This window comes from Saimiri boliviensis, chromosome 11 (genome assembly GCF_048565385.1).
Source record: "Saimiri boliviensis isolate mSaiBol1 chromosome 11, mSaiBol1.pri, whole genome shotgun sequence".
Lineage (NCBI taxonomy): Eukaryota > Metazoa > Chordata > Mammalia > Primates > Cebidae > Saimiri > Saimiri boliviensis.
In genome coordinates, this window is record NC_133459.1 from 96,976,534 (window position 1) to 96,993,480 (window position 16,947).

General features: G+C 32.2%; 1 protein-coding gene across 3 annotated transcripts in view; it reads right to left on the minus strand.

The window, feature by feature from the left end:
- SYCP1 (synaptonemal complex protein 1) overlaps positions 1-16,947 on the minus strand; it is a 113,462-nt gene that overhangs the window by 54,603 nt on the left and 41,912 nt on the right. For all 3 annotated transcript variants that reach the window (XM_003933505.4, XM_010344057.3, XM_074381518.1), the window contains 5 exons: positions 12,802-12,906; positions 11,731-11,834; positions 9,823-9,940; positions 8,642-8,712; positions 499-580 (listed from right to left, as the gene is read on the minus strand). In XM_003933505.4, coding sequence (XP_003933554.1) covers positions 499-580; positions 8,642-8,712; positions 9,823-9,940; positions 11,731-11,834; positions 12,802-12,906 — 480 coding nt within the window. The remainder of the gene's footprint in view (positions 1-498; positions 581-8,641; positions 8,713-9,822; positions 9,941-11,730; positions 11,835-12,801; positions 12,907-16,947) is intronic.

The window sequence follows — 16,947 nt, forward strand, 5'->3', positions numbered from 1 at the left end:
CAAAGATCTCATAATCTAGATCGAGCTTTCTACTTTGGCACAATTTTCTTCCATTCTGTATAATATATACTATAATCATGTCACATACCTTGTACTATTCCATTTTCATGACATTCTTCCCTAAGAACCTTATTATCTTAATTTGTTATCATACTCACCAAAGCATGACACAAACTTATTAAACAATTTGTTATCCAAATATTTTATATTACTAAAGTATGAGCCTTTTATTTAGCCTAAAAATGTAAGTCTACATTAAAAATTGCGCATATATTAATAGAAAATCAGAATTATGCCACTATTTCTTCTACATACAGATCACATATTAATAGTAAAGTAATCCAACTTTTCCTAGATATTTAACATTGATGGCTGATGACAGTCTCTAGATCACTATTTTTTATACAACAGTATACTTCCCTTTTTTTATTTTAGACAATGGTGTTGCTTTTATGATTTGAAATTTGGTAATAAAATTTATTATTAAATATAACATACATTTTCTTCACTCTTGTCCAATTTACATTTAACGTCATCTCTTTTCTGTTTTAGCTCTTCTCTCACATATTCCAGTTCATTTCTAAAAGAAAATGGAAGAGTGACATTATAACAAAAATTATTAGATATAAAAATCTCAAATAATTCAAAATAAGGAAGTTTCAAAGACCCCATTATTTAACCAAATGTAAAAACCAAAACTGAATACTTCAGAATATAAGTACACACAAGAGTCCCCAAATATGTGGAAGTCATCTAAACAACTAATGGATTAAATGGAAACTTAAAATATAAAAACAAGTTATTTAGAAAATAATGAACATGGAAACAATACATATCAAACACTATAAGTTCATCATTGTGTTCAGAAGTAAATTGATGGCTTTAAATGTTTTTATAGTTTTAAAAAAGAGAAAGATAAACTAAATATCAAAATACAAAGCAACAGGGGCAGAGCTGCCCAAGGCCAGAAGAGCCCATCCTCTGTAGCAGTGTTCCCTGTATGTCGCATATGGAGTCAAAGGAGATTATTTTGGAGCTTTAAGATTTAATGACTGCCCTGCTGAGTTTCAGATTTGCATGGAGCCTGAACTCAATTTTTCTGGTTGATTTCTCCATTTTGGAATGGGAGTATTTATTCAATACCTGCATGCCCATGGTATCTTGGAAGTAACTAACTTGTTTTGATTTTACAGGTGGAAAGGACTTGCCTTCTCCAGATGAGACTTTGGCCTTTGGACTTTTGAGTAATGGTGGAATGAGTTATGACTCTGGGGAACTATTTGGAAGGCATGATTGTATTCAGGAATGTGAAAAGTATATGAGATGTGAGTAGGGGAGGTGCAATGATACAGTTTGGATATTTGTTCTCACTCAAATTTCATATTGAAATGTAATCCCAATATTGGAAGTGGAGCCTAGTGGAAGGTGTTTGAGTCGGGGCGGATCCCTCATTGCTTGAGGATGTTGGCAATAGCGAATTCTTGCAACATTTGGATGTTTGAAAGTGTGTCCTCCCCATCACTCTTGCTCCTGCTTTTGCCATGTGAAGTGCCTGCTCCTCTTTTGCCTTCTACCATGAGTAAAAGTTCCCTAAGGCCTTCCAAGAAGGTAAGCAGATGCCATCACCATGCTTTCTGTATGACCTAGACAACTATGAGCCAACTAAACTCTTTTCTTTAGAAATTACCCGGTCTCCAGTATTTCTTTATAGCAATGCAAGAATACTTAGTAGACATGCCTACAAGATCTAGAAAACAGCCTCAGAAGGGCAAATCTAAGAGTCATTGGCCTTAAAGAGGAGGTAGAGACAGAGATGAGGGTAGCAAGTTGATTCAAGGGGATAATAACAGCAAACTTCCCAACCTAGAGAACAATCTAAATACTCAAGGACAAAAAGGTTATTAGAATACCAAGTATATTTAAACCAAAGAAGACTACCTTAAGGCATTTAAAAATCAAACTCACAGAGGTCAAGGACAAAGAAAGAATCCTAAAAGCAGCAAGAGAAAAGAAATAAATAACATACAGTATGTCAGGCAGAAGACTTTTCAATGGAAACCTTACAGGCCCAGAGAGTGTCATGTCATATTTAAAGTGCTAAAGGAAAAAGCTTATACCCTAGGATAGTATAACCAGTGAAAATATCCTTCAAACATGGAGAAATAAAGACTTTCTCAGACAAACATCAGCTAAGAAATTCCATTAACACCAGATCTGTCCTATAAGAAATGTTAAAGAGAGTTCTTCCATCTGTAAGAAAAGAATGTTAATGAGCAATAAGAAATCATCTGAAGATATACAACTCACTGGTAACAGTAAAACCAGAGTATTATAACAATGTAATTGTGGACTGTAACTGGTCATATCTCTTTTCTTAAGACAGAGTCTCGCTTTTTTCCGCTCACTGCAACCTCTGCCTCCCGAGTTCAACTGATTCTCCTGCCTCAGGCTCCTGAGTAGCTGGGATTACAGGCACCCAGCACCACGCCCAACTAATTTTTGTATTTTTAGTAGAGACAGGGTTTCACCATGTTGGCCTGGCTGGTCTCGAAATCCTGACCTCTGGTGACCCACCAGCCTCAGCCTCCCAAAATGCTGGCATTATAGGCGTGAGCCACCACACTTGGCCTCATATCTTAAATAGGAAGACAAAAAGATGAACTGATGAAAACTAATGACAATTTTTCCAGACATAAACATAATAAAATATAAATAAAAACAATTTTAAAAGCAGGGAAACAAAGTGTAGAGTTTTTATTAGTTTTCTCTTTGCTTGTTTATTTGCTTATGCAATCAGTTAACTTGTCATCAGTTTAAAATAATGGGTTATAAGATATTTGCAAGCCTCATTGTAACCTCATATAAAAAAAATACACAACAAATAAAAATGAAAAAGTAAGAAATTAAAACACACCACCAAAGAAAAATGCCTTTGCTAAAAGGAAAACAAGAAGGAAAGAAAGAACAAAGAAGAGACCACAAAACAACCAGAAAACAAATAACAAAATGGCTAGAGTAAGTCCTTATTTATCGATAACATTGAAAGTAAATGGACTAAACCCTCCAATCAAAAGACATAGAGCAACTGAATGGATAAAAAAACAAGACTCAACAGGCTGTTGCCTAACAAGAAACACCTCTTCACCTGTAAAGATATACACAGACTGAAAATATAGGAATGGAAAAAGAAACTTCATGCAAATGAACACTTAAAAAGAGCAGAAATAGCTTTATATGGCTATATTTATGCCAGATGTTATAGATTTCAATACAAAAACTATAAAAAAAAGACAAAGAAGGTCATTTTATAATGACAAAGAGATGAATTCAGCTAGAGAACATAACAATTATAAAGATATGTACACCCAACCCTTGAGCACACAGAAATATAAAACAAATATTATTAGAGCAAAAGAGAGAAAGGTTCCAGTAAAATAACAACTACTAACTTAAACATGCCACTTTCAGCATTGGCTATGGGATACAGCAAAAGGAGTTCTAAGAGGTGTGTTTATAAGTGCCTATGTCAAAAAAGTTTAAAAAGTCAAACAAACTAATGATGCATCTTAAAAAACTAGAGAAAGCCAGAACAAACAGAACCCAAATTAGTAGAAGAGACAGATCATGCAGACTTTGATCATCCAAAGAAACATCAAACAATCTGCACTTTAGACCAAATGAACCTAATATATATTTACAGAACATTTCATCCAACAATGTGAATAAACATCTTTCTCCTAAGCACACGGAACATTCCTAAAGACAGACCATATGTTAAGCCACAAAACAAGTCTTAAAACATTCAAAAAATTTGAAATCATATCAAGTATCTACTCTGACTACAATGAAATTGAACTGAAAATTAATAACAAGAAGAATTTTGAAAACTGTAAAAACACCTGAAAATTTAAAAATACCCTACTGAATGTTTAGTGGGTCAATAAAGAGATTAAGAAGAAAATTGAAAAATTTATTGAAACAAAGGATAATAGAAAGACAACACACCAAAACCTATGGGATACAGCAAAAGGAGTTCTAAGAGGTGTGTTTATAAGTCCTATGTCAAAAAAGTTAAAAAAGTCAAACACACTAATGATGCATCTTAAAAAACTAGAGAAAGCAAGAACAAACCGAACCCAAATTAGTAGAAGAGAAGATATAATAAAGATCAGGGCAGAAATAAATAAAATTTAAGAAAACAATACAAAAAATCAACAAAACAAAAAGTTGTTTTTTTGAAAAAATAAAATTGACAAAACTTCAAGAAGATGAACTAAGAAAAAAAAGAGAAGACCCAAATAAATTTTAAAATGGAGATCAAAAAGGAGATAGTATAACCAGTATCACAGAAATTCAAAGGATCATTAGAGGTTACTCTAAGGAACCACACATCAATAAATTGGAAAACCTAGAAGAAATGGATAAATATCTAGACACATACAACCTAACAAAATTGAACCATAAAGAAATCTAAAATGTAAACAGATCAAAAACAAGTAACAAGATCAAAGCTACAATAAAATGTCTCCTAGCAAAGAAAAATCCAAGACCTGAGGGCTTCACTACTGAATTTTTCAAAACATTTAAAGAAGAGTTAATATCTATCCTGCACAAACTATTCCAAAAAATAAAGGAGGAGGGATTACTGCTAAACTCATTCTGTAAGGCCAGTATTACCCCGATACCAAAGCCAAATAAAGACACATTAAAAAAAAGGAAACTAAAAGCCAATATTCCTGATGAACACTGATGCAAAAATCGTCAACAAAATACTAGCAAACCAAATTCAACAATACAGTAAAAGGATCATTAATCAGAACGAAGTGAGATTTATTCCACAAATGTAAGGATGATTCAACATATACAAATCAATCAATGTGATACATCATATCAACACACTACAGGACAAAAACCATATGATCATTTCTATTGATGCTGAATAGCATTTGATATAATTCAACATCCCTTCATGATAAAAACCCTCAAAGAACTGGGTACAGAAGGAACATACCTCAACATACTAAAAGCCATATATGATTGACCCACAGCTAGTATCATACTAAATGGGAAAACACTGAAGGCCTTTCCTCTAAGATCTGAAACAAAACAAGGATGCCCACTTTCACCACTGTTGAATTCAACATAGTACTGTAGGCCCTAGCTAGAGCAATTAGACAAGAGGAAGAAATAAGGGGCATTCAAATTGGAAAAGAAGTCAAATTATCCTTGCTTGCAGATGATATAATCTTCTACTGGGAAAAGCCTAAATATCCCACCAAAAAAACTATTAGAACTAATAAGCAAATTCAGTAAAGTTTCAGGAAAAAAAAAATTGGTAGCATTTTTATATGCCAACAGCGAACAATCTGAAAATAAATCAAGAAAGTACTCCCATTTACAATAGCTATAAATAAAATTAAACACCTAGAAATTAACCCCACCAAACAAGTGAAAGATCTTTACAATGCAAACCCTATAAAACACTGATGAATGAAATTGAAAAGGACACAAAAGTAGAAAGATATTCCCTGCTCATGGATTGGAACAATCAATATTGTTAAAACATCCATACTACCCAAAGCAATCTACAAATTCAATGCAATCTCTATCAAAATACCAATGACATTCTTCACAAAAATAGAAGAAACAATCCTAAAATTTATATGGAACCACAAAAGACCCAGAATAGCCAAAGATAATCTGGGCAAAAAGAATAAAACTAGAGGAATCACATTACCTGATTTCAAATTCTACAATACAGATATAGTAACCAAAACAGGATGGCACTAGTATAAAAACAGAAACACAAACCAATGAAACAGAATGGAAAACTGAGAAATAAATCCATATACCTGCAGTGAACTCATTTTTGACAAAGGCACCAAGATCACACATTGGGGAAAGGATAGTTTCAATACACAGTGCTGGGAAATCTGCTGGATATCCTTATGCAGAAAAATAAAATTAGACCCGTATCTCTTACCATATATAAAAATCAATTCAAAATGGATCAATGACTTAAATCTAAGCTCTCAAGCTATGAAATTGCTAAAAGAAATCATCAAGGGAGCTCTCCAGGACATTGGACTGGGCAAAGATTTCTTGAATAACATCCAACAAGTACAGACAACCAAAGCAAAAAACAGACAAATCAGATCACATCAAGTTAAAACGCTTCTGTACAGGAAAAAAAAAAAAATCGGCAAAGTGAGGAGACAACCCACAGAATATGAGAAAATATCTGTAAACTATCCATCTGACAAGGAATTAATACACACAATATATAAGGGCCTCAAATAACTCTATGGGAATAAATCTAATAATCCAACGGAAAAAAATGGACAAAAGATCTAAATGGGCATCTTTCAAAAGAAGACATACCAATGGCAAACAGGTATATGAAAAAGTACTGAACATCATCAATCATCAGAGAAATGCAAATCAAAACTAAAATGAGATATCATCTTACCCCAGTTAAAAATGGCTTTTATCCAAAAGTCAGGCAATAAAAAAAATGCTGGTATGATGTGGAGAAAAGGAAACCCTCATACACTGCTGGTGGGAATGTAAGTTAGTACAACCACTACGGAGAATGGGTTGGAGGCTCCTCAAAAATGGAGCTACCATGTCATCCAGCAATCCCACTCCTATGTATATACCCCAAAGAAAGAAAATCAATGTATCAAAGAGATATTTGCACTCTGTTAATTGCACTGTTCACAATAGCCAAGATTTGAAAGCTACGTAAGTGTCCATCAACAGATGAATGGATAATGAAAATGTGATGCATATACACCATGGAGTACTATTCAGCCATAAAGAATGAGATCTTGTCATTTACAGCAGCACAGATGAAACTGGAAATTATTATGTTAACTGAAATAAGCCAGGTAGAGACAGACAAACTTTATATGTTCACGTATTTGAAGGAACTAAAATTACAGCAACTGAGTCATGAAGATAGACAGTAGAAAGGTGGTTTCCAGGAGCTGGGAAAAGTAGTGGGTTAAGGGGAAATGGAGATAGTTAATGAGTACAAAAAATAGAAAGTGAATCATATCTAGTATTTAATAGCACAAGTTGATTATAATCAATAATAATTTACTTGTACTTTTTTAAAAGTAAACGACTATAATTGGGTTGTTTGTAACACAAAGGATAAATGCTTGAGATAATGTATACCCCATTAACTCTGATATTATTATACATTGTATCCCTGTATCAAAATATCTTATGTACCCCATACATATATATACCTACTATGTAGCCACAAAAATGCTGATCACGAGGTCAGGAGTTCGAGAACAACCTGACCAACATGGTGAAACCTCGTCTGTACTAAAAAAATACAAAAACTAGCCAGGCATGATGGTGTGCACCTGTAATCCCAGCTACTCTGGAAGTTGAGGCAGGAGAATCACTTGAACCCGGGAGTTGGAGGTTGCAGTGAGCCGAGATCACACCACTGCACTCCAGCCTGGGCAACAGAGCAAGACTACATCTCAAAAAAAAAAAGGAAAAAAAAGAAAAGAAATGGTAAAATCACAAAAGACAATCAAGTTTAATACAAAATTAAAACCCTTCATATAATAAAAATTTCTCTGAAGTTAAAGGAAAACAACAGGTTAGGGAAAATATATGCTATAAATAAGCCACACAAAAGATTAATATATTTTTAGAAGCTTAAGCAAATAACCTCAAAAGATTAGAGGGCAACGGGTATAAGCAGATAATTTTAAAAAGAAATTCTAAAATCAAACTTGAAAACTTCGAAAGCTTACCCAAAAAATAAAAATCACAATATATAAAAAATGACTTATTCTTATCTTTTAAATTATGAATAAATTAATAATACCCAATATTAATTAAAACATTTTAGGACCAGCATTTTTCTATAATATTTGTTGTATTGTATGGTTTATAATTGATACAACCTATTAGAAACTATTTAACCATCAAGCCATGGAAATCACTATTACTATGATCTAATATATTCTACACTTAAATCTTATCATATTCAAAATAAGGAAAAAGTACTTATGTGCCAAAATGTTTACTAGTATTATTTATGAAAATTAAAAACCAAAAATTTAAATATCCAAAAGAAAATTTGCTAAAATACATTCATTACATCCACTTGAATAACTGGTAGATGGGCATTAGATGACTGTGTAAACACATAGAAACATTAATAATGTTAAAAATAATATTAAATGGAAAAATGACATGTAAAATTACATATATATAATTATAAGCAATGATCAAATACATGCTTTAAAATATAGAGTGGGTATAAATACTCTATTAGAATACTTCATATGATTAGAAGTAATTTTCAAAATTTCTCTTCATATTTTATGAAATGTGATTAGTATATTTTCTTAATTAAATATTAAAGAATTAGAAAGTTTATGATGCTTTAAAATTTCTTTGTCTAATCTCACTAACTTTTAACACTCAGTATAAAATAGACATTATTATAATTTTATTTTTAAGCAGGATTCCACAACATTGATTTATGTCTAATATTTACTTTATACAATATTCAATATCAGTTCAATTTAAATTAATGATAAAGGTTAATAGAAAAGAAATATCAAAATATTTTGCCAGATAAAAAAGGCCAATTTGTTAGTCTTGCCTTAATTGTGTTTCTGTTTCTTCCAGATTTTCTATTTGTTTCAACATCCTTTCTTCTTGCTTTTTGCTATTCTAAAGAAATAATGTTGTTTATATCAATTATTTTGTTTTAACAAAAATAAAATTTAAACTACTATTTAAGACCTTTATGGGGCCGGGCGCGGTGGCTCAAGCCTGTAATCCCAGCACTTTGGGAGGCCAAGGAGGGTGGATCACGAGGTCAAGAGATCGAGACCATCCTGGTCAACATGGTGAAACCCCGTCTCTACTAAACATTAAAAAAATTAGCTGGGCATGGTGGCGCGTGCCTATAATCCCAGCTACTCAGGAGGCTGAGGCAGGAGAATTGCCTGAACCCAGGAGGCAGAGGTTGCGGTGAGCCGAGATCGCGCCATTGCACTCCAGCCTGGGTAACAAGAGCAAAACTCCATCTCAAAAAAAAAAAAAAAAAAAAAGACCTTTATCTGCTAGCATAAAATTTATTTAGTTTTATATAAAGCAAAAAAAAATGAGCTTTTCAACTTGTATAGTTCCATACTACTTTTTAATCCTTGCTTTATTCTCCCAACAATCTCTATATAACAGTTAACAAAACATGTCTCATTTGGTTCCCAGTGCTAGAGTCTGTATCCGTCACTTCAAGTAATGTTTTCCATTCACTGTTACCCATTGAACTCAAAATTCATCTTTAAAGACCAAAATCGATGCTATATTCTTTCTGAAGCCTTCTCTTTATCCGAAGTAGAAGTCATCCTGCGAACTCTGATAACACTTTGTCCCACTAACAACACATATGACATACTATTTTGCTTAAGTTATGTGAGAAACTACTATTTCTATTAAGACATAAGTTCTTAAAGAGAAAAGATGATATTTTATTTATCATTGTATCCTCCACAATCTTATATGACTTAAATACCTATTGACTAAATACTTTTTTTAAATCCTGATGCTTAAAATTAGATTAACTTTTTTCTAGGAATAGCCCCTACATTAATCAGAGAGTAGTCTCTGTTGCCCATTACCACCCTATAAGACCAATATGCATGTTTTTCTTCTAAAACAAAGTTTTAGCTCTAAAGCAATCAGACTTTAAAGTTCAAAGGATCTTTAGAGGTCATCTATTCTAACCTAAGTAATTTAAAGGAAACTAAGTAACCAGCACTTTCTTTCTCAACTCACATTAATATCTTCTTGATGTTTCTTGAGCTCTAGGATCATATCACTTATTTCCTGTGCGAGTTCTTTGTTCTCTAGTGTAAGCTTGTTGCAGCATGAATTTAATTCAGTATTCTTAAGCCTATTTTTTTAAAAAAGTCATACCAAAATATTTACAAATGAAATGACATAATACGGAATTTAATACAAAATAATGATAGAGGAAAGGGATGAAGGGCTTCAGGAAAAACATGAAACAAAATTGACCACAGGTTTATAATTTCTGAAGCTGCATGATAAGTTGATCATTATATTATTCCCTCTAATTTATATATTTTTAAAATTTTTCTTTAGTAAATTTTCAAATATCACACAATATATTTCCTTGCATGTTCCCTGTACTCTCATCCTTTCATACTTTCCACAAATTTTGAAGAGTACATTATTTTCTTCAATAATTTTTTCCTATCCATTAGACTGTATCTTAGAAGTTATTTCAAACTTCTTATAACTTGATTAAAGTAGTACATGAGGCATGGCTACTATAAAATATTATAAAATATTTTCATTAAAATAAACTAGGTTTAACTTTTGTGCACAACACCTAACTTGCTTTTAAAAGGTCTCAAATGTTCTACCTCAGAAGAGAAATTATTGCTGTATTGGTTACATCCAGTATCAATTTTAAATGAAGCCAGAGGAGTATGTGTCTCTACACAGTGATTTCAAAAGTATCTATTATCTATTTCTACTTAATGATACTGGAAATTCATTAAAGAGGAGATTGTTTCACTAAGCCATGAAAAGTTAAAAAGCAAATATACCAAGGATAACATACATTTACACTAAAGTACAAATAACTAACAAATCCATTCATTAAAAATGACCTCTTTTTAGTTAATATATAAGGTTTTTTTTGTTTGTTTCTTTGTTTTTGTTTTTTTTTTTGGGGGGTGGGGGGACGGAGTTTCGCTCTTGTTACCCAGGCTGGAGTGCAATGGCACGATCTCGGCTCACCGCAACCTCCGCCTCCCGGGTTCAGGCAATTCTCCTGCCTCAGCCTCCTGAGTAGCTGGGATTACAGGCACGAGCCACCATGCCCAGCTAATTTTTTGTATTTTTAGTAGAGATGGGGTTTCACCGTGTTGACGAGGATGGTCTCGATCTCTTAACCTCGTGATCCACCCGCCTCGGCCTCCCAAAGTGCTGGGATTACAGGCTTGAGCCACCACGCCCGGCCAATATATAAGTTTTATATATAAGTTGTATATATTAGATAATATATATATTTTACTTAGGACCTTTAAAACAATACTATTAAAAGGGTACCAGAAATAGAGAATTAGATGAAAAGGAAGGGAGAGAGTGCTGCATAAACTGTTTACTTCTCATATTTAATCTAGCACTGAGAAGCCACCAAAAAGGGAAAATCATGCTCACCACCATTAGACTGGCTACCTGAATTTACTTTTCTCTGAGTAATAACACACTAATAATTTCCCCCACTTTCTCTCCAAATTAAACTTACTAAATAGGTAAAATCACCCAATTAAATATTTTATTCAGACAATGTAAGAAATGAATTTGTATTTTGATACTTTATCAACAAAAACCTATGAAATAATTTAGCAAAACAACCAAAATAACTAGTTAGAACTGAAAATGATTATTTTTATGGGGAACTAAATACCTCTAAGAAAAGTAACACATTGACGATCTAAAGTGGTTCTCAACTTTGAGGTGTACTCTTTTTTTATGTCAGTGATATGTACTTTCCTTAGCAATGAAATTGGCTCATGATTTTGATCTTAAGCATAAAATACAATTTCAAATCCATTCAAATAAATATTAAATATAATTTACTAAATTATTATTACCAGAAACCTTAGGAATTGAGTACGTAAGCTATTTTTAGATAGATGGAAAACATACTTCTCATTTTCCAGCTCAGTTTTCAGATCTGTAACCTGTTTTGAATAACACTGTTCACTCGTGGTAATGGCAGTTAACTGTGTTTCCAAATCATGTACGTCTTTCTGCAAAATAAACATATATAATGATAGCAAGTGTTTTTCCAATTTTATGATTTAAAAGGAACAGTCACTGTATAATTAAGTCATATATTTAGCAAAAATTTGGCAGGTTATATCAAATATTTTAAACAAGTAGATTTAAAGTGAATAATCACTACAATGAACAATGACATATTCAATATAAGTAAATTCTATCTTGATACTATAAAGTTCAACCAGTAAAATATTTATATAAAATATTCTTATCACTCTACCAAGTAATTAATTTCAATTAAAATGTTACATTATCAAAGAGAAATATATTAATTGATGAAATCAGGTAGTATCTTAAAAAACTAAACTGTTCTTATTATTATAAAAAGACAAGATGTAATACTGTCATGGACTGGAAACATACTTTAAAATACAAATTCTTAAACTATAACATGAGCACTATAAAAAGTATTATAAACTACGAACCTAACTTAATGAAGGCTAAATTTCAAATATACCAATTAAGAAATACTTGGCTAGGCATAGTGGTGTGGTTCTACAATCCTAGCGACTTGAGGGGATGAGCCAGGAGGCCCAGAAGTTCAAAACGATAGTGCACAATGATTGTGTCTTTGAACTAGTGAGACACTGTCTCAAAAAAAATACTGAAGACATCAATAAATAGAACTATTATAAGCCATAGCATAACGCATTCTGTTGATATTTTAAATGTTGATATTTTAAATGTTGATCTTTCTCACATTATATTTTATAATTTTATAAAATAGATAAAATTTATATATTTTATAAATTTATAATATATTATAAAATATAATTGTCTAGATGTGTTTTAAACCAATCATAAATATATTAACTGTAATAATAAATGCTTTTGAAAGGAATTTTGTGAAGAAATCTTTCACAAAACAAATAATAATCTATAAATCTATATTATAATAACAAAATATTTAATATAAAAATGTTTCCTTAAACAAACCTCTCTGGTTTGGAGACGATCAATTAGTTCTTGTTCTCTTTCTTTTAATTCTTCAGCAATCTTCTCAAATTGTTCCTTTTCATATAAAAGCTTTTCCTTTTCTCCCTATTTATAAACATTAACAAATCAAGAGTGCCAAACCATACATATATTCAAAGTAATCGAACTTGCCCGAATAGAGCTGTAGAAAGAACTATGAGCTTCCCCTCCGCCAAAACTCTTCGAAAAGAGATAATTAGTCAACATTAAGTAAATTCAAAAACTAAACATGATGACAGAAAATTTAATGGGCAGAGCCCTGGAACACAATCATTAATTCTTTAGTTACAGATGATTAATTTTTAATCATTCCTTTTACTATCCAACACAACACATATTTATGAACTCACTTTTTACTTTGTCTTCCCAAGCATGACATCACAACAATTTTATAAAAGGTCTCACAATAAAAGGTTCTATATTATTAACTCTAAGGACTACTAATTGTAGTTAAGGAGTTTGACTTTTATCTATAGACAATGTGGAATCATCATAAGTTTTAATGTAACAATATCATCACTAATTTGTGATTGTAAAAGACAACACTAGCAATAGTGCAGAAGAAAGCTTAAATAGGGTGAACCTAAAAACAAGAAAGCCAGTAATGAGACTATTGTGCAAAACAAATGCAAGATGAAAAGGGTTTAAATTATGTCAAGGACTGGAGACAGATTGATAACAATAACCATGCTTTCATGCTTTTGAATGACTTCTATATGACTAGCCTTCACTAGATGCTTAAAATATATTTTCATTCCTTATACTACTTTATGGAAGTTAGATGTTTGTGTCTCCATTTGACAGATCAAAAAATAAAAGCAGTCTTTTAGCTTTTAGTATGTCACTACAATCTCATGCCTAGAGACCAACTCTTGCACTGAAAACCACTATAAACTCTGGACAAAATATATAAATACATATATATGTTGTGTGTCTGTGTGTGTGTGTGTCTGTGTGTGTGTGTGTGTGTGTGTAGACAGGGGGATAGAGAGGGAAAGAAAGAAGGAGGGAGAGGGAGAGAGAAAGAGAGAGATAGAGAAAGACATATATATATAACATAAGGATTTTAACAAGTGAAAAAAAAATTAACACAAGTGGCTGGAAGAGGAGTTAGTCTGTCAGTTTTTGGTAGCTTTGTCCCACTGGTGAAATGTCACTGCTAAGCAGTGTGGCATAGGCAGCTAAAACTACAATAGAAACCCCACCACCTCTCTTGCTGGAGGAACTTGGTAGAACAACGGAAAGGAGCCCTGGGAACCATGACCAGCTGCCAGAATATGAAAGAGAAATCATACAGAACAAAGAATCACCGAAAGTAATCTCCTGATCCTATATATGAATACTACATAAATTTAAAAACAACCCATGAAGCATACATTCATTTACAAGTCAAAAGTAGTACATCAAAGTCTCAGAGAATTAAACTAAGATTTGAAGCACCATTCACAGAAGGTGAAATAAAATTTATTTCTAAATCTAGCAAGCTAACTGATAGATAAAACAAAAACATTTACATTATTCAGACTAATATAATAACCTTAACAATGCTCTGAATATAATCCAAAATTACTCAACATACTCAACATTACTCAACTGGTAAAATGTCAACACTCTCAAGGGAAAAGGCAACAAATATATGCTAACTTCAGTATAACTAAGATGTGAGAACTTTAACAGGTGAGAACTTTAATGCAGCTAATTCAATTATACTCAATCAGGTATAGGAAATATTCCTAAAATGAATAAAAAGATAGAAAATCTAAGGAAAGAAATAGAAAATAAGAACAAATGGAAACTTAGGACTGGTAAAAAATTCATGGGGTGCTTATAGGGGCACATGGAGATTATAAGGAAAGAGACATTGAATCTGACTATCATAACAACAGAAACGATAATCTGAAGAACAAAGAGAAAAAATATTGGAATAAAATAAATAGCACCTCAGGAACCTGTGGAACAATCTGAAAAGACCAGTCAATGTATAATTGTAATCTTAGAAGGAGAAGACAGAAAAAATAGGGCAGAAAAATACTTAAGTGGCCATAACTTCCCATATCTGAAAAAAGTTAAAAATTTACAGATTTGGGCCAGGCGTGGTGGCTCATGCCTGTAATCCCAGAACTTTGGGAGGCCGAGGTGGGCAGATCATGAAATCAGGAGTTCAACGCCAGCCTGGCCAATACAGTGAAACCCTGTCTCTACTAAAAATACAAAAATTAGCTGGGCGTGGTGGTGGATGCCTGTAATCCCAGATACTGGGGAGGCTGAAGCAGAAGAATCACTTGACCCAGGGAGGCAGAGGTTGTGGTGAGCCACGATCACGCCATTGCACTTCAACCTGGGCAATTAGAGTGAAACGCCGTCTCAAGAAAAAAAAAATGTACAGATTTATGAAGTGCAGTGAATCTTAAATATAATAATTCAACTTCACTTACATACTGCTGGAAAATCAAAGTTAAGGAGAAAATCTTGAAAGTATGTGAGTTTCTCATTAGAAAACAGAGAATCAAAGACAATAAGATGTCATCTTTAAGGTGCTGAAAGAAAAAAAACTGTCAACCGATGATCCTATACCAAAAAAAAAAAAAAAAAAAAAATCCTTCCAGAAATGAAGAGTAAATAAATAATACATTCAAAAAGAAAAACTAAGAAAATTTGTCAACAACAGAACTGCACTACAAGAAATACTAAAGGAAGTTCTTTAGGCTGAATGAGAACATTATTGGAGGTAAATGTGGATCTTCAGGGAAAAAAATGAAGAATATCACAAGTGGTAAATATTGGAGTAAATATAAAAGATCATTTTTCCTCAAGTTATTTTAAAAATATGACTATTAAAGCAAAAATTACAGCACTGTCTTCTCAAAATGTAAATGCATGTAGGTGTAGTATATGACAACTCTAGCATAAAGGACAAAGTGGGAAAAGGATATAAATCATCAAAAAGTTTCAACATTTAACATGAAGTGGTACAACATTAACTCAATACAGACAAGGTAATGAATGGATACGTGTTATAATCCCTAGAACAGCCACAAAAATAAATGCAGAGAAGTATAGATAAAATACCAGTAGATACATTAAAATGGAATATCAAGAAATGTTAAAATAACCAAAAAGAAGGCAGAAAATTTAAAAGAGAAACAAAACAAAAGGAGCAAACAGAAAACAACTTTTAAATGGTGAATTTAATCTAAGCTACATCAACACTTAAACAACAATTTTTAAAGGTATCAACGGTCTAACTTAGCAGTGATTGTTGGAGTGCGTAAAGAAGGAAGACCCAATTATATGCAGGCTATATATAAACACATACATACAACTAAAGTCAAATATAGGTTGAAAGCTAGTTAAGAAACGTGGAGTGGCTATAATAATATGTGAAAATAGACTTCAAAACAAAAGAGTATTATCAGAAATATATCAGAGGGCACTTAATTATAATCAAAGGATCAATTCATCAAGAAGATATGGTAGTTATATATAAATGTGAAGCTTATAGCAGAAGTTCAAAACACATGAGGCAATCATTGACAGAATTAAAGAGATAAACAATTGCAAAATCATACTAGTGTTAACACTCTTCTCTCAATAAATAATAGAATTAAACACAAAAATTCAATAAAAATCATATATTCATACAACACCATCAGCCAACTGACTCCAATCGATAGAACACTCTACCTAACAATCTATAGAACACTCTACCTAACAATAGTAGAATACATATTACTTTCAGTACACATGAAACATTCACTATGATATATCATATCCTGATACATGAAACAAACCTTAGGAATTTTTTAAAAGTCAAAGTACATTTTCTGACCATAACAAAGTTAAACTAGAAAAGAATAACAAAAAACAACAGGAAATCTTCCAACTACATGTAAACAACAGACTTCTAAATGGGAATTTTAAAAAATCCTCAAGAGAAATTTTAAAATATTTTAAGCTAAATGAGAATACAACATATAAAAATTTGTGAAATGCAGCTGAAAAGGTGACTAGAGGAAATTTATAGCATGCAAATGCTTATAGTAAAGAAAGTTCTCAAAACAGTCTAAACTTTCACCTTAGGAATCTAGAAAGAGAGCAAAATAAACT